This window comes from Argopecten irradians, chromosome 14 (genome assembly GCF_041381155.1).
Source record: "Argopecten irradians isolate NY chromosome 14, Ai_NY, whole genome shotgun sequence".
Classification (NCBI taxonomy): Eukaryota; Metazoa; Mollusca; class Bivalvia; order Pectinida; family Pectinidae; genus Argopecten; species Argopecten irradians.
In genome coordinates this window covers 34071447-34091684 of record NC_091147.1, presented here as the reverse complement: position 1 = coordinate 34091684, position 20238 = coordinate 34071447, and the positions used below count along the sequence as shown (strand labels likewise).

At 34.4% G+C, this 20238-nt stretch overlaps 2 protein-coding genes across 2 annotated transcripts in view; both read left to right on the top strand.

Moving 5' to 3' along the window:
• The first annotated feature begins 1434 nt into the window (after nucleotides 1-1434).
• LOC138308178 (uncharacterized) lies at nucleotides 1435-6326 on the top strand. Its single transcript, XM_069249122.1, has one exon. The coding sequence runs from the start codon at nucleotides 1447-1449 to the stop codon at nucleotides 3454-3456; it is 2010 nt and encodes a 669-aa protein (XP_069105223.1). The 5' UTR covers nucleotides 1435-1446; the 3' UTR covers nucleotides 3457-6326.
• Nucleotides 6327-12854: 6528 nt separating this feature from the next.
• LOC138307426 (inositol 1,4,5-trisphosphate-gated calcium channel ITPR3-like) overlaps nucleotides 12855-20238 on the top strand; it is a 200257-nt gene continuing 192873 nt past the window's right edge. Inside the window, 1 exon segment of the mRNA XM_069248167.1 lies at nucleotides 12855-13227. Within this exon segment, the coding sequence (XP_069104268.1) occupies nucleotides 13145-13227 (83 nt within the window). The 5' untranslated portion in view covers nucleotides 12855-13144.

Here is a 20238-nt window from a genome sequence, read left to right as displayed (position 1 = left end):
GAGTGGAAGTCGTGATGATTATAGTGTTATAACACAAAAATCAGAGTGGAAGTAGTGATGATTATAGTGTTATAACACAAAAATCAGAGTGGAAGTAGTGATGATTATAGTGTTATAACATAAAAATCAGTGTTATAACACAAAAATCAGAGTGGAAGTAGTGATGATTATAGTGTTATAACACAAAAATCAGAGTGTAAGTAGTGATGATTATAGTGTTATAACATAAAAATCAGAGTGTAAGTAGTGATGATTATAGTGTTATAACATAAAAATCAGAGTGTAAGTAGTGACGATTATAGTGTTATAACACAAAAATCAGAGTGGAAGTAGTGATGATTATAGTGTTATAACATAAAAATCAGAGTGTAAGTAGTGACGATTATAGTGTAAAGTAGTGACGATGTACAGTGTTATAACACAAAAAATCAGAGTGGAAGTAGTGATGATTATATGATTATAGTGTTATAACATAAAAATCAGAGTGTAAGTAGTGACGATTATAGTGTTATAACACAAAAATCAGAGTGGAAGTAGTGATGATTATAGTGTTATAACATAAAAATCAGAGTGTAAGTAGTGACGATTATAGTGTTATAACATAAAAATCAGAGTGTAAGTAGTGATGATTATAGTGTTATAACACAAAAATCAGAGTGGAAGTAGTGATGATTATAGTGTGTTATAACATAAAAATCAGAATGTAAGTAGTGATGATTATAGTGTTATAACATAAAAATCAGAATGTAAGTAGTGACGATTATAGTGTTATAACACAAAAATCAGAGTGGAAGTAGTGATGATTATAGTGTTATAAATAAAATAAATAAAAATCAGAGTGTAAGTAGTGACGATTATAGTGTTATAACATAAAAAATCTATCTATTTGAAGTCAATTCATATGATTCGATCTAAACCAATGGAATTCCAAATTTCTGTAGGTACTCTTTTTCTTTTTCAAGCAAGATTAAAATGTAAATGGATAAAATTGGATGCCAGCCGTGCGTTATGTAAAAATTGATAATAATGTCAGTAATGCGTTTTATGTAGATGGATAATACTGTCGATAGTGAATATTAAAATCAATCAAATTGGATATCAGAATCGAGTTATCTTTTACCTAAATGATTATAATTACCGAATTCGGATAGTGACAGTTGTAATCGCCAGCTGTCAATCAAACTGGTCAGCTAACGTATATTTCATCGCATTTTGTAATACATACGCTTCAACGTTTGTTTCGACATTAAATAGGTACATGTCCGTTTGCGAGCACGAGGCGTGGCTATATATTGCCTTGCGATTGGTCAATACTGGTTCTGAAAGTTATATCACAGAATAAATTATATAGCACGAAGATAATGCAAAACAATATTTGATCAAAACACCAAAATTCTGTAAATAATAAGGTTTGATTTCAATTTACAAGATAATCTGGCAAACGTAATGGATTCAGCGTCGAATGAACAGAAGTCTTTACTCCTTTCCACCTACCTGGAGAGGAGGTTTACTGGGCCAGAGGAGATTATCATAAACCACAGGAAAGGAATTTTGATTACAGAGAAACTGAATGAAGGTGGTTCGGTCGACAGCATTTTCACCGGAAGCTTTTCTGAAGGATGTTCTCAGAGAGGCTCGGATATAGACATAATGCGTATACGGAAGTCCGTAGCAGTAATGTACCCTGATCAGCGTATTCCTCCACATCTGACACACAAAACCATACTGTACATGAAGGAAGCAAATTGCTGCCCAGGCTATGTTCACTTAGAGGTAGGTCAGCTTAGACAAAGTTTATACAAACAATTTGCTGATTCACTCGTAAGAGTTGGGAACTCATTGTTCATCTCCAGCGATATATACAGAGAGGAAATTGTCAAGACATTTAAGAAGATGATGGGCTGGAAGTGTGAGTCTAATGGACCGAGCAGTACATTTAAGGGACAAGATGTTGTTGACTGCTTTTCGTGTCACATTTGGCCAAAAGAGGCTAACGAATGGGTTACTCGTACGCGTTTGTATGGTTGGCCACAACAGTCACTGGTTGATAAGATTGTACAGGGTGGCTGCCATCTTGTCCCAGTTGGTGACAAGTGTTCGGATGATACATTTCTGCAATGGAGAATCTCTTTTGCAACTGCAGAAAGATCTTTAGTTCATTCTTTCAGTCACCTCCAAGTCAAAGTATACACACTTTTGAAATATTTCCTGTATCAAATTAAAGATACTCTGAAACAAACCATTGGGGATGACGACATCTTGTGTTCCTACTTCCTAAAGACAACCATGTTCCATGCCATAGAAAACTCTAGCGAAATGTTGTGGCAAGACAAAAACCTCTTCTACTGTTTCTGGTTTTGTTTCAACATTTTAATGGCTTGGGTTAAGATCGGATTCTGTCCTAATTACTTCATTCCATCAAACAACTTGTTTCAGAGAAAAATTCATGGAATACATCAACAAATACTACTAGACATTCTAGGTAACTATCGACAAATGAAATGGATGTGTCTTTCAGTAGGAAACTTCTACAAACCTACAATATGGGAGGAGTTGTGCGACATCACTGTACTGGCTGACCTTCGCCCCCAATGGACTGTTCAAGAATCGGTGATGGAATACGACAAAACACTTCTGGCGTTTCTTTCAATGACAACTTTAAGTCAGTTCATGTTCACCAACAAGTCGTTTAACTTACTTAACGAATCGAAGTCGGATTTTGAAGAAGTGCTTACATATTGCTTCTTTATGATGAAAACCAGACATATAGCATCAACATTGATATCAATTGAACTCGCCGATGAGGCTGCGTCTGGGAACAAGGCCAGATACCAAAGAATAAAGAAACATACGTACTTGATGGCTCCAGATGCTTCAATGGGCACAGGAGCATTGCACTTAGCAACTCTTCATTTTCTGACAGGAAACTTCAGTAAATGTCTCGAATTAAGCCGACAAGTTATAATCCTCGCGTCCTGGTCCAGTGAAAACTTTGGTATTCATCAAGAGCTAAAAATACTGTACAAACATCAGTTCCACCGTCTTTGTACATTAGAGAGACTTCGGAAACTATACACAAATGGCATTGAACTTCATGTCAATGGTATGTATCTCCCTCATATTTGCTTAGAAGTGTTTGATCTTGGAGTCCTATTCATCCCACCTCTACCGTACGTCCTGTTCCTGGTATTCCTGTGCTGCCATAAACTTGGAGACAACAGAAGACGTGATGAGGCATTGCATCATCTGATACATGTCCAGCATGACAAGGAACTGGAAGGAGAAACGTTCTGGATAGTCTATACACTCGTTGGGATTTGCTACCAAACTCTTGGGGACTTCCAAGGGGCTATCAACGCTTACTGGAAGGGTCGCTTTTCTGAATTTAACCCAGTAATGAGGAGAATAGCCATAGTGTGTCTATGTATGTATTCTTATTTCACACGACAGATCTGAAACATGAGTCCAATGGACTGAGCTGTACATATGGAGAACATGATATTGTTAACTGCTTTTCATGTCACATTTGCCTAAAAGAGGCTAAGGAATGGATTACTCGTACGCGTCTGTTTGGTTGGGCAAAACAGACATTGGTCGACAAGATTGTACAGAGTGGCTGTCATATATATCATCCGCCAATCTCTGGCATCTAAATAAACCATTGATTCATTAGGGGTAATATAACTTAACCTGGAACAGATCCGTAGAGAGTGTTGATGGATGCAACAAAACGTTGAAGAAAACGACATGTGATAGAAACTGAATATATAAATGAAAGTTTCCATGTGAATATCTCGTAAATGTTCAACAATTTTTTTTCAATTTTTAATTGTAATGTTTTTATTGATTTGACGACGTCACTCTTGTACAATTCCATCTGCTTTGGATACTAAATCTGACTCAAACGCCCAACATACGGTCCTACTGACTGCAATTGCTTCCTTTATATATATATCTTATTAATCTATTAATCAGGTCTTCACAGGTCAGCTAACCTATTTTCAACGGTTGATTTACAGACCTTCCGACAATTACGATATATGGAACTCTGGTCAATTTACAGACCTTCCGACAATTACGATATATGGAACTTTGGTCAATTTACAGACCTTCCGACAATTACGATATATGGAACTTTGGTCAGTTTACAGACCTTCCGACAATTACGATATATGGAACTCTGGTCAATTTACAGACCTTCCGACAATTACGATATATGGAACTCTGGTCAATTTACAGACCTTCCGACAATTACGATATATGGAACTCTGGTCAATTTACAGACCTTCCGACAATTACGATATATGGAACTTTGGTCAGTTTACAGACCTTCCGACAATTACGATATATGGAACTCTGGTCAGTTTACAGACCTTCCGACAATTACGATATATGGAACTCTGGTCAATTTACAGACCTTCCGACAATTACGATATATGGAACTTTGGTCAGTTTACAGACCTTCCGACAATTACGATATATGGAACTCTGGTCAATTTACAGACCTTGCGACAATTACGATATATGGAACTCTGGTCAATTTACAGACCTTCCGACAATTACGATATATGGAACTTTGGTCAGTTTACAGACCTTCCGACAATTACGATATATGGAACTCTGGTCAGTTTACAGACCTTCCGACAATTACGATATATGGAACTCTGATTAATGGCCGTCTACCTTTACCTTTTCATTTTAAAGAATTGGAAAGTAAATGTATAACGTGTTTAATATTTTTATTATGGAGTCGGAAATATTATTAGCTGGCCGTTAATACTACAGTTGTCATCAATTTGATTAAAATAAATCGATATATATTATAACTCAATATAGATCTACAGAACTATTTGATTGTTTTTTGCGGACGATTTAGAATTCGCGAAAAAAAATGTCACAAAAAACAAGCAAACAAAAATAACCAAATCAATCAAATGCAAAGCAGGACATTTTCATTGTTACATGTAATGTTCAAAACGTGGAATTAAATTGCCTCAAAAACAATTGGGCTTACAAAATTGTTATCTGTTCCAAGTGCTGCCGTGTCATCGTGTGAACATATTGATAAACAGACAATTCAAAAATCCTGTATGGCTGCGGAGTAAAATCAATCTGGGTTACCTCCCCTTACCATTATTATTATAACTATTATTTGTTTATAATACATGTACAATCATATACATACATATACAATTATTTAAGGATTAACTTGAATAGATTTTTTATGTTATGGAGATATAACACAAAAATCTGAGTGTACTCTAAATAAACCGCGAAGCGGTTTATGATGAGAGTACACTCAGATTTTTGTGTTATATCTCCATAACATAAAAAAATCTATTCAAATTAATCCTTATAATTCAATTTACTAAAGATAATCTCTTCAACATTTAAAATTCATTTTGGGACTCTTTTGTCTATGAAATTATTACGCCGTCATCTCAGCCAATCAGAAGCGACGTTACAAACGGCGACGCCATTTTTTCCTTTATGGGCTGATAAAGTAAATTTTTAAGCCAATGAAAATGCTAGTAACAAGCAAAAATGAATTATATACAATTATCTATAACCATACAAAACTCTTGATTTTTTTTTCAAAAATATTCGAAAAGTTTATAAAACTAATCTAATCAAATATAGTAATTCGCCATCACCAAAATATATCAAATGATTGTTTTAATTCACACTTCCTCAGAATGCTATGTTATGTGTTTTGTTATGCTTTTGTTTTGTCGCTGTTGGTTTTTTTCTGTGACATAAATGCAATCAATATATCCTGTCATAATTGTTTTATGTCATAAGTAACTGTAAATATGTTAAATGCAAAAAAAAAAAAAAAAAAAAAAAATGAAGAAAAAAAAACCAATAAAATAAAAAATATATATGAAAATAAGAAGCCCAGTGTAGTATGTTCTGCTTTTTAAAGCATTACGGTTCGGTATAACCAGGTGGGTATTTCATCACATATTCGAGGGGACAATTCAGCTTCTTACAGCATTTTGCAGGTGCAGGGTCCTCCAGATGGCATACAGAAGGCATATCATCTTCAGTCAGACATCTGTTGTATTAAAGAAAAATTAATGTTACATGCAGGTCCTGATTATTAGCTTTTATTTTGTCATTGCATATTACAGAGTAACCTCCCTTGTGGGTAGTTTCTTTTTGACGACATTGTTTTGTGAGCAAGACTAAAATCTTTTACTTTAAAAAATATGACGTCACACTCTTAGCTCAGTACGTCACAATCAATATAGTCCGTCTTTGCATAATACAGAGTTGGCTCCCTTACGGGTAGGTATCGATTGTAACGTCATTGTTTTGTGAGCGCAATTCACGTAGTTTTCTCCGAAAAATATGACGTAAGGCTCGCAAACATATGACGTCATAATCAATACCTACCCTCCAGGACCGATAACTCTGTAATATGCAAATGTAGAATACCCGCAAGGGCAGATAACTCTGGAATATGCAAATACAGAATAGTCAATTTACTGTTTTAGTAGATTTAATTGGATTCCAAGTTGTTTGTTTGCTCATATGCTACTTACTTCTCTCCAGCAAAGTGTAGATAATTGAGCACTGAGATTGGCATACTTTTATATGCATTGGTGTGTAGCGTGCAATTGGATCATCCTCGATTCTCCAGGGGTTCCGATCACTTACGATCTCTACATCCCTGGACTATCTCAAAGTAAAATCGGAGGCAGCTCAGCCGAAAACAGTTGAATTAATCACAGGCCTACAAAGATTTTCTTTGAAGACTACAGAGAGGGCAACGCCCAACATCAAAACCACACAGTCAACCATCGTGCTCCGTTATACGGCTCTTTTGAAGTGCATCAAAGGACTTAATTACCTGTTCTATTCTGTTGGCTGCAGTTTACTATGAGATAATCTAGGGGTGTAGAGATCGTAAATGAACGGAACCCTTAGGGTATCGAGTATAGCGCACCATGATAGATATGTTAGAACACCCAATGTATGTTACACATCAATGCATGTCAAAAATATGACAACCACTGTTTTAACTTATACACATTTAAAGGCCCACTACCTTTCCGGAGCAAAATTTAAAGGTTTCTTAAAAATATTAATAACAAAAGAAAATATATATCGATGGCTTAAGATGAGGTTACAACACCAAACATATGCAAGATTTCCTGTCTTATGTACGATAACAGTGGAGATTCATTTCGCTGTTTTGCCGTCTGGCGCAGTGATAGTCAACTACCGCGCGGCATTTAGGACGACGGCGGGAAACATAAAACGACCCGCGTTATGAAAATTAACATTTTATTTATTCTAATTAAACAGTTCTGAAGGTGATGATAAGTGTGCTAGTAAACGTATAGTTAATAACTTCTGCGACTCTACAAAATTATTGATCTCGTTTTACATTCCTATTTTAAAAATTAAAAGCCGTTTCGGAAAGGTAGTGGCCCTTTAACTAGTCATTTTTGTTATAAAAAGACAACAAATAAAAACACAAAGATAAAATGTCTGCACAGAGAAACATAACATTTGATGGTTCTTGTAGACAATGTAAAAGTTTTGAACTTATTCAGCTATCATATTTGAGTTTTGATAGTTTGTTATATATATAATGCAATCCTTTGGCAAAGAAAACACACACAGCATGCAGTTACAAAACAAAAACATATATAATAGATACATACTGTGGACATATTAAGAAAGCTAAATAAAAATGATGCTGCACGAAATGTTCCATGCTACATACTGTAAACAAAAGCAAAAAAAAAAAAAAAAAAAAAAAACAATACTAGACAAGGCTCGGATATTCATACCATACAAATGTGACATAACCAATGCTATAACATGTCACGTCTTGTCAAAAAATTAGAAACAACTACTTTTAAATCTAATAATTCATTTCTTTTTCCGCAAAGAAAATGTCATATCTTATTTCTGCCATTTGTCAGCGATTATCAGAAAATTACCTGAAAAGCTGAAAATGTATTCAGTTCCCACCACTATTGCTTTACAAGCAACGTTACATATTTATTACCGATTATACATCTATCAACATTGTTAACTTTATCAGTTATGTTGAACTTTGTTCAAACTATCATCAGCTGTAATTTATGGAAATCTATGAAATATAGTCACATATTGTTTTCTTAATATAAAACCGGAAGACGATCCAAGCATACATAGATATACCGGCGCGGAATCCATACGTTTACATATGGTATCAGTCAAAAATGATCTACGGTTAGCTTTTGGCCGTCCCAAATACCGTATAACATTATTTCGCAGGTGATATATTTTTGTTATATTCCCATTTTCTTCTGAAATTTGCAGATGCTAAACGCCAGCCATATTTCCAGAACTTCATTTACATATCAAAGAACAAAAGAGCAAAGGAATCATAGGGATCAATGAACCGCGAAAGTTAATGAATCGCGAAAGTTAATTTCCGTGAAGGTGTCTTGTATACTAAACCGCGAAAGTTAATGTCCGTGAAGGTGTCCTGTATACTAAACCGCGAAAGTTAATGTCCCTGAATTATCGAAGGTGTCCCGTATACTAAACCGCGAAAGTTAATGTCCCTGAATTATCGAAGGTGTCCTGTATACTAAACCGCGAAAGTTAATGTCCGTGAAGGTGTCCTGTATACTAAACCGCGAAAGTTAATGTCCGTGAAGGTGTCCTGTATACTAAACCGCGAAAGTTAATGTCCGTGAAGGTGTCCTGTATACTAAACCGCGAAAGTTAATGTCCGTGAAGGTGTCCTGTATACTAAACCGCGAAAGTTAATGTCCGTGAAGGTGTCCTGTATACTAAACCGCGAAAGTTAATGTCCGTGAAGGTGTCCTGTATACTAAACCGCGAAAGGTTTTGTCCTTGAAGGTGTCTTGTATACTAAACCGCGAAAGTTAATGTCCGTGAAGGTGTCCTGTTTACTAAACCGCGAAAGTTAATGTCCGTGAAGTGTCCTGTAAGCTAAACCGCGAAAGTTAATGTCCCTGAATTATCGAAGGTGTCCTGTATAATAAACCACGAAAGTTAATCTCCGAGAAGGTGTCCTGTATACTGAACCGCGAAAGTTAATGTCCGTGAAGGTGTCCTGTATACTGAACCGCGAAAGTTAATGCCCTTGAAGCTTAAGGTGGCCTGTATACTAAACCGCGAAATATATATATGGACACCGTGAATTCAAGTGACCGCCTTCAAGATACTGATTTATCTGTCATCGTGTGTCAATCAGAACTCGGTTTACCGTTAAGGCCCTGAGTCACTCTTTTTTCATCCATAAAGATACAAATGACATTGGAAATGATATTTGCTGTAGAAAACAATTTAATGTACAATTGTAAAATATTTTAAGAGTTATGCCCCTTCGTACGTCTTTTTTTCTCCGTTTAAGTAGAATGGGGACAAGTACCCCGAACAACTTAATTTGAAGCATTTAAAGTGATATGTGCCGTAAGTTTCATACTCACGGATCACGAAGAGCTTTTAATATTTCATTCACCATAAAAAATTGCCATTATTTTTAGAATTGCAATGCATATGTTTTTAATGTGATAGAGCTGAAAATGATTGTTCAGTACGATGAAATGAGACCATGAATCGAAGTTGTAGTCGTCAAAAATTTCATCACATTTTTACAGTTAATTATCAGTCTATAATTGATAATTGTAAAGTGGTTTTTGCATGAATGTTTTCATCTAAACATAATACGTAAAGCAAACAAAACAAGAATTTTACAGTGGATAAATTTTGTGTTGTAACTAAGTTTACAAGACATCATACATGTTTGTCTGTCTATTTAAATGGTTTAATTCATCCAACCTGGAGGTTTTCAATAAATTACCGAAGAAAAAACAAACATGTCAAAATGTTCGCCTAGTCATAGCACATATAACTATATCAGTGTCAAGATATTTCCATAGCAAACAAGCACATTGTCTGTTTTAATGAATAGGTGCATTAAAGACCGACTACATTTCCAAACAGTTAAAGTTTATTAATAAGAAATAAACCTCATAATAGCTAATGTAAGTCAACTTTCTTTCACGGCTATCAAATTTCGCGATTTCCATTTCATAACAATTTCGTGAAAATCAATATTCGCGGATTGGACAATTGAATGATAGTTCCTATCAATACAGATGATGTAGATTAATTCGCGGACATAAACTTTCACGAATTTACTTAAGTCGCGAAATTCGCGCAAATAAATCACACGCGAATGATCTTTTTTTAATGGTCTAAAATAAAGTTACAACACTAGACAGATACAGTATAAATCTATGTTAACAGAGAAGGTTTAATTCGCTGTTTAACCATGTGACACAGTGATACTCAAATACTTCACAGTAATTTGGACGTTAATATCTGTCTGTTCGCGTTATGGTGAATAAAGCATGTACACACGATAAATCAAAACCCTATTTTCCTAAAATGGATTATGCAGAGTGCAGATCAGTTTTCGGTCTATGCATCAATAGACCAAATTATTATTATCATGTTTATTAATCCTTAAATACTTGCAGAATGTATTGCACAATTATCTTCTTTAAAATCGATGTATAAAAAAAATCTACAATTAATAGAAATCTTGTATAAGGCAACTTGCTGCATATATTAGAAATTTGTATTGATCAATCTCAAAACATCTAAATGTGATCTAGATTGAAACAAGACAGCAGCTTAAGAAGAAAATAACATTGTTATTTTTATCTTTTGGAAAATTTATTAGAAGTGAAGACAAGCAGTGTGAACAGGAAGCTAGTAACTTTTACGACTCTACAAAATTATCAAACTTGTTTTACATTTACGTTTTATTTATCAAAAGTGATATTGGTTTATGTTTACACCTTCAAATCTGTAATTGGAGTTTGATAAGAAGAATCTATACATTTCACTATTATTATTGCATAATTGCGGGTGTTTTAATTTCGCTAAAATTCGCGGATCCATCCATTTCGCCAATCTACCTCGTAAAATTTATTAAATTAATAGTTTTATATATCTTAGCCAGTCGTATGAATGATTCTTTCAAAGCCTTCAAAGATAATTCGTTAAAATAAATCCCTGCGAATAAAACTTCGCAACAGTTAATCGCGAAATTTTACACCCGCCAAATTTATCGACTGTAGTATATGTATTGATATTGTGTATTTTAAGAATATATAATTATATATTTTCCAGAAATTTGGAGAAAACAATACACCTTCCACAGAGACTTGATGTAGCTAAGATGGTTACTATGGATGTGAGGGGGTCTATTCTGTTGCCATAGCAACAGGCAGATAGACTGGTTAGGGCATGATAATGTTTAAATGTTGAGAATATTGAGGAGTAAGGATAACTGGTTGGGGGGTACAAGTTGAAGTTACAGCATACTTTGTGTTATGTTTTTATTTAATTCATTCACCCTGAAATTTCATAATGGACTGGTCTAGTCTTTGATTTAGAAGAGTCTAAATGTGTCTTCAGGGGTGAATGAGTTCACCTCTTTATCAGAATAAAGGCTATATAATTATGTACAGTTCGTGGGTTTTTTTCAATTATGAAATCGTGGAGATAACTTATCGACAATTTCAGTAAAATTGTGTTAAAATATCAAAACATTTTCTCCATAAACAGTCAATGCATAATACAGGATAAAGAACATTATCCATATCTTTTTTTGATATATATTTCTATTATATATTCATGTACATATGCTATGTTTTGAAGTATAGCCCTCTCCAATACTTATTACTAGCCATAGTAATAATTTAATTTTCAAATGTTTTGATCTTGAAACAAATATGTCGTGTATATTGTATATGTATACTTTTAAATGTGCGTTTCGACGTCCCATTTAAAACCGCTATCTCTAGTTAGCGTTGTGAAATATCCTATTAGCATGTGACTTTTCTCTATTCATTTCATGCACTATACTTTTACATTAGTACATTTATATATACACATTGTATGTATATTTTATATCGACCACCGAACAACCACCCAGGATAGTATGCAAATCATCCCAATACATATATTTCACTGTATCATCTTGCCTATCGTGGTATTATAATACATTAAACATGCGATACTATTCGCACTGTATTGTTTCCGCTGTGTTTTGTTCAGTATATTATATAGCAGTTTAAAATCCGCAAAAAGGCTACTCAGCGGAGCGTGACGTTTCACTTTTCTTTTGTGCCGATCCCTTAGTAACGGGTAAACATTTACACTTAGTAAGCCACGGCGTTATCGAGATGTATTTATAAATATTATCTACTGGGTTAAATATTTGTTTAACAAATATGCAGTGTTCAATTTAAAGTTTCTCGACAGGACACGTAGTACAGTTCATTGAAATTATTATCTAATGAACATGAAAAGATGTTCACAATCTAACAAATATATAGACTCTCTCGTGACATTTTACTAATTGATGAATATTGACTTTTATTTCAACAATATTTTCAATGTATTCAATTGAATTTTTCTATAAGATATATTGTTTAAAGATGAAAATTGTTCAATTCAACACGCAAATACCACATACTGTGCATACAAGTATAAATACTTCTCAATACATAACGCAATCATGTTGATAAATTTTAATATCTCAAAATATAAATGTATTGATATATGATATGATGATAATCTTTTGAAAAATAAATATTCGATTTGATAATTTATTTCATCGGTTTTGCGTGTAAAAGAAAAGAAACGCATAGTGACAAACATCGCTCTGACAATGCCAGGAAAATACACCATCAGATAGCTAGCATCCGCATTGCCACCACATATTATGAGATAGTCCTGGCGTATATACATGTATGTGCCAGCAGCTAGAGGCGTCAGTTCGGTGGTTTTTCCCAGTTTTTACCGCACTCAGCACTATATATGGTATATGGACTCCGTACTACTAACAAACACCTTGTCGGGTAGATCCACCCGAGTATAGTGGGACAGCTGTATAGGTAACCAACGTAAACATGAATTGACAGGGTTCGCTGGAGAGAAAGCGATCCATGCCGAGGCTCAGAGTATAGTGTATGAATACCGTTAAGCGCGTATAGAGCTGTATAGTATGGAGAATTAGTCGTGAATTATTCGGTAGAAAACATGTGATTACTCCGGACTATTCCTGTGGATATTTTATCTGTGATAAGCAATGGATGACACTCTAAGTGTCGGGGACATTGTATGTCTGTACTCCTCGGAGAGTTACGGTTTCTTACTTTCCACACAGTCAAGGTAAGTTTATGTAAAGTTGACTATGTCTCTTTAGTTCCATTAACGGAGAGAATGTACATTTATAATTTACATAAACAAACTCATACCATTTACTCACGTGCGTATGTATGTCAACGACACAAAAGGACACTTCTTATTTTTATTAATATTTTAATTTGTATATTTGATAATTAGTATTAAAAGACTTTAATGAATAAGGGTTATATAACATTATGGTTGTCCAGGAAATGGACACGGGACTGTACTTGTTTCAGTTTCGACATCGATTCACATATAATTACGCGGATATATTGTGCTTAAAACACCTGGTCAGCCGTCAACTGGTCACTCGCATGTGCAATTGGACAAATTGGCCCATATACATACTATGTACTGATCTGTTAGTCAATTACGTACGTAGACTGTATCTATGGTTCTGTAAAAGACATATTTCTGTCAGTACTTAAAATTGTGAAGATTTTTTAACATACAAAGCATGCAAACAATTTTATACTGAAATTTACATTATGTATACATCTATTATGGTATATACATTTGTATCTATTCCGAGTTTCTTTTAACCTACTGCTAGACTTGGACCAATATGGCAGACGTACATCTATGACAGATTATGTTATGCTGGCTGGTTTGTTCCTTGATATCTACTTGTACATTGTAATGTAGTCCTGATTGTCATAATCTGGTATCATGGGTTAGAAGAAGCTCGAAAAGCACATATCAGTCTGAATAACGAAGTTCGGTGCCATGGTCAATGGAAAGACAGGCTACATTATGATCAGCCATCTATATGTCTTAAGGCCTTCGCGTGGGGTCAGAGAATATGCAGCCTACAATATGCATTATGCTAATCATCTATATCATACATACATGTTAAATTGTGGTGCCAAATATAAAGTGTTTTTATCATCATGTTATGGCCAAAGGAAACTCGAACCACAACATGCATAAATAAACACAACTAATGGTTTAGAGACTTCCCAGATGTACATAATGCATTTGTTTATTTCGATCTATTTACATTTCCTTCATAACAAGCCTGGTCTCTTCAATGTACATTTAAACATATCTCTATTGTACACATAGTGAATGGTTCGCCATAGTTATACTATTCTCCTAGAGTATTCCTGTAAGCTATACATTCATTGTGAATCCCGGTATTAGCTTAAGCTTCATAAAAGGTTCTGCTGGAAGTATATACATATTGATTCTCGAGGTTCAGGGACATCACGAGACTTTGACACTCTACTCAGGATCACAGTAACAAAGCTTATAGACCAGTACATAATTTTCCAGTGATTGCTCGTTTTTAAATATCCAGCTGAGATCGATTTAAAAACTGAGTCAAACTATATACATGTAGTAGATATAGTTATATGTAACATCCAGCGTACCTTGTAATTATAAAAAAAATGAAATATCAAGACATTTAAATAACGCCGTAAAGACTTTACATACTTTAACCGATATCAGACATTAGGCCTGAATCAATTTACTTTTTCAATGTCAGGTATTTTAAAGTACTTTTTATCAAAATATTTAAACAGAAAAGAAAAAGAAAAAAATCTGTAGCTATTTTGTGAAATTCTCCGCCATGTCTTTAATTCCCAGTAGATCCCTGTCGAATACTTAAATTTGAAATCGTGAGGCCTCAACAAGTTTTGAAGGTGCGTCTATACCACCGGATCTTACTGTATCCTTCGTTCACTTCGTTTTCTTTCTATTGTTCTTATTCATAAAACACTCTAGTTCTAAAATGTCGAATGACACGGTGTTTTTTTTATCTTTTGTCATAACATTTAATCGCCAAAACACGGAATTAACAATACCCATAATCGCCAAAACACGGAATTAACAATACCCAATAATAAGACTTGCAGAATGAGCTGTTAAGATTTATTTATTACGTGTGTATATTAGTAGTGGATTACGTTAAGCCTAATTTACACGGGGTACTTAGTGCTCGTGTCCTTGGATTTAAGTGTTTTCTAGGGCTGATAAATCCTGTGCTCGTGTCCTTGGATTTAAGTGTTTTCTAGGGCTGATAAATCCTGTGCTCGTGTCCTTGGATTTAAGTGTTTTCTAGGGCTGATAAATCCTGGGCTCTGTCCTTGGATTAAAGGGTATAATCTCTAAAGATTTAGCTTGCGCGTCAACGCTAAAGACGATATGAAAAAGAGAAACTTACAAAAAAGGAAATCGTTCGAGCCTAAAGACAGTAAATATTTTATATAGATACATGTATTTTAAGAATTTTCGATGCCTGTAAAAAATGAGGCTTAAAGAAGAAAAATAGAATGTATCGTTATACAGAATAATTTTTTCTAAGGTGAGAACATCGAAAAGGTTTATAAAATTGTAATTAATATAAAATAGATTAATATGAAAGAAAATTATCAACAATTTCAATTCGCTTTATCGGGCAAAAGTTTGAAGAAATGCGCTTTTCAGTATTTTTACACTTAACAATCAGCAAATTAGTTCTGCCTCATAACCATGAAGCAAAATGTCAAATTAAACTGATGTTTTACATCCGTTATGAAGAAAATCCATACAAATTGACAAATCCCACAATATTGTGAACGATTTTAAGTTGATATCTTTAAAATCCCTAACCAAATAGCCGTACGATGAAGTAGGTACAAATGTGTGTAGACTCGGACACGAGCCTGATTCACGTATTGTATTTTAATTGATTAGTGAAAAAATTAATTCTGATTTGCTGCGAAATCTGTGATTGAATCTTCTATAAAAAGAGAAAGTAGATAGAAAAAGGATTCTAAGAAGTTCCCAATGTTTTGTCAAGTTTGTTTGTCTTGAAATCATTTTATCTTGATTTGAAAATTGCTGTTAAACTACGATTAGCCTAACCACCTGTTGAACAACTGGATAGCGGATGAGAAAGAGAAATTGTTTAAACAGTAAGGTGCCAAGCTAATGTTAATCGTTTACAAGTTATGTTGGGTACTATAACTTGATTGGGCCTGTCAGTTCTGAAAATCACGGTATAGACAGTCGTGTTGGACCGATAAGACAAGATACCCCTATATCTACACAGCCGATAACACATCGGGGTCGGGAAGAACTTGTCAACTTATGGATTATAATTATTCTTCCAATAATTCGCACACAGAATATGTCCTACATGTGTCCGTAGGTAACGATAAGGAGTTCATCTTTAATATCTTAATTTTCAGCTATATCGATGTAATGAATCTATTTCATGAACACAAATTAGAACAGCGAAACTCAATTACTGACAGGTTGTCGTTCGTATTGAAGAAGCTACTGTCCGAGTCTGTTCTGGATAGTAAAAAATTATAAGTGCCACAATTATTATACAGACGATACTTACAAGACATTGGTTGTTGTTGTACACAGACAAATATGTTTTCATCTAAACATACATAAGGTATAAAAAGAAGAACTGAAACGATTCGAAATTCTTGTCATATTTATAAGGGCACAGTCCTTCGTGCCCGAAGGGTAACGCATACATGAAAATAGAAAAAAAATACAATCTTCAAAACTCAATCCTACACATTGACAGCTTCAGTTTGCGGCCGCCATTGTTTGACCCCATGTAAAAATTCCCATCAGCGTGAATGCGATGCTTTGAAGTCAGCTCAATATATAATTGAGCGGTTCAAACGCTTTTATGATCCGGCGAACGTAATCTTCGTCCGGTAGAAGCTCAGTGCAATTGCGTTATATTTGCAAGCGTTCAAGTTATAGACCACCTTCCAATATAATAAGTTGACCCAAAACGGATATCTCTTTCGGAAATAGAAATTTATTCTTTCTCTTATGTGGTTTTCCTTCTCAAATGGGGGTTTTGGGACAAGAATAGAGTGAGATATATGAATAAAAAATAAACAGAAAATTCGGCTCCGTTATTTCAATAAATTGAACTTTTTAATATTGCATAATTAATGGTAACTGGAACATATTGCTGTGCCCTTTAATGCATTGCCTTCAGTCACATTAAGGCTTCATACGTGTTTGTACCTTTAAATGATTTTCACAGCATATTTCATCAAACCTTATGTCCCAGTTATGACACAAGCAATGTGAATAATGTCCAGTAGGCATTTAATACCTCCGTGAACATGACCACTATATGCGTTCTCATAACTCACCTGTATATTCACCTGTATTATTGAAAAGTCGGTAAACAAATGTGACATATTCGTCAATCGATAGACCTGTCCTTCTAGGTGATTCATTCTTTATCAGAAATGTTCAATGTGATTTCTTGTGTCTTCAGTGGATTTTTACTAGCTAGATATTTCCAATGGCATTCTTCCCCTCCTCTCTCTAATACAGAATTCATGTGTCACCGACTGTCATAATACTTTCTTATACAAAAGATTATAGAGGCGATTTATATACCAAAAGATCTAGTAGCCAACAATTGACATAGAGGCTGTTATTTAAGCATTGAAAGACTTTCAGTTTGACGTGATCGCTGGTGCGGCAATTGTGACATCACAATGATAATGGGATCTTAAAAGGACAATTCAGTCTAAGAGAACATTGAAATTTGTTCATATATCGGGAAAAAACCCAGCTCTAATTGATATTAGATCAGTCGGTTTTACTGTGATATGCCAGAAAAGCCCATGGTGGTGAAATGCGTGTGAAATGTTCAAACTCGCTCGCTGGCTGTCATTTCACATTGTGGTCGAACATCTTGTATGCCGAACCCTGTCCCTTGCTCGTAGATAAATGCTACTTTTGTCTAGAACTGATCAAATAGCTCTGACAGTAGTGTGTTTACCTTATAAGGTGAATTGTCTTGCCTAAAAAATCATTTTATCACCTCCACAGTGGTTATGTATTTCATTTGTTTAACATGCGTGACTTTTGCTCGGATATTGGTACAGCGTACAAATTGTACCTGCTAAATCGTACTGATCAACGATTTACAGTATCAATGAAAAATAATTAACAATGAGGTGGAATTTGTCAATATTTTATGTTATATGTTCCATAGAACAATACATTTATGCCATATTTTGCATCTTGGTTATGTGAAAGAATTAGCCTGAGTGATAAGCGATTGAAGTTGATAGTCTCTATGACTGACAACTGCCCTTGGTAAGGTTACATTGTGGTACTGCAGTGAAAATGTAAATATATTGGTTTTAATGAAAGATGCTGATTTTAGTTCTAGAATGCAGAATAGTAACAAGACGCACTCAGAATCTCCAGTCACATCGATCTGACCATTCTGAAGGACGTTGCCTTCATAATCGTTAGATCAAATAATGAGTTTGTTAGTTTTGTGGAGCTTTCTCTCGCAGTTATAGATCGTAAACAAAGCGTGGTCGAATTGATTGACGGCGTGTGATTACCGTAATGTTAGGATTTTAACAGTATATATACAAATGCACTTAAATCATGGTCGGCACTTTGTCCATTCGGTCGACATATTTTACATCTAGATATAAGCGAGCAGAGATACATAATTGAAACATAATGTCTCTATTAAATGTTATATACTTTTAAAATCGATTTGTTATCCACTGCATCTGAGGACGACGTTATATTTTGACACAATTAAGCCATTCGCCCCTGAAATTTCATAATGAACTGGTCTAGTGTTTGATTTAGAAGAGTCTAAATGTGTCTACGGGGGTGTATGAGTTAAGCCATTGTCTGATGAGAAGGAGAATGTAACACACACACAATTATTTGTATCATAATTAGGACAGTTTTAACATTAAATTATGTTGACCCTAAAAGAGTACCTTTGTGATCTAAGATTTATGAAATAATCTCAACCATTAGAATTGTTATGAGAGGAGGACAGCCAAGACTCAGTGCTCCAAATTAGTTAATTACCCTTTAAAATTATATGAAACAACCCAAAAAAAAGTAAAAGTAAAAAACAAAAATATAAAAAATGAACAAATTACCCCTACAAACATTTGTATTACTCTTCCCTATTAGGATGAGTGATTTCATCTTGATATAAAATCAACAGAATTTGGTAAAATCAGATGAATTCCGATCATTTTCTTTCAGAGTATGCATGCTCTTGTTTCTGATAAATATTTGCATTTTTTAATAGTTTATCATTAATTTCTTTATACTATATCCACATAACTTTTATTTAAATATCTCTGTTAAGTTTAGGGTTCGCACAGAAGTCAGAGTTGTATTCCTCTCCTACAAAAGTGCCCCTCCATACATTATCTGGAGCACTGCAAGTAATATAGTTGGTTTATCCTTCAGTGATGCTAATTAAATATTCAACTCGAAAGTGATAGAAATTCCTATCTAAACTGATGATGTATTTGGAGATGCAAAAGACACAATTAAAAAACATTAAATATTTCAAATATATCTAAATCTCCAATTTTAACGTTCAAATTTTGGACCGTGTCAATATATCTAACCCATCTGCCTAGTTTAATGTAAATTGAATACAAAGGAAAATACTAAAATGTTTATAGTTTGCGTTTCTATGGTGACTGATTAAGGACATGGAAACTTAGTATCTCGTTATAAAGTTTCAGTAGAATTCTAAAACGCTTCAATCAATAATAGTATTTATAGCTGTTTTCAGAATTGCATGCTAGCTGCCTAGCGTAGTTGCGTCAGTTTCGTGATATTTCATACAAATAGATTTCTTTCCGGAGTTGTATAGTCAAATTGATTTTATCTTCGACCTACCGTAAAATCATGAAAATGCTAAAACACGTGTCACCTGTCTGAGTATTTTAAAGTTGTATGGAGCAGCCAGATCGATGTGTTTTCTGGTGAACTAGAGAGCTTTTTTGCAGATATTTAACGCTGATTTATAAAAGGCAGATGATTGTGTGGTCGGGTCTCATTTCAAAACTGGAATATTGGTGTGTGCCTTAGCTTCTCTATATGAATCCAATAAGTTCTTCTGATATACTATCAACCGATAGAGCCCCGAAGAACTGATGGCAACGGTATCTAGGAATGAAATAAAATTTGGAATTAAGAGTAAGGAAATAATATGAATATTTCAAAATGACC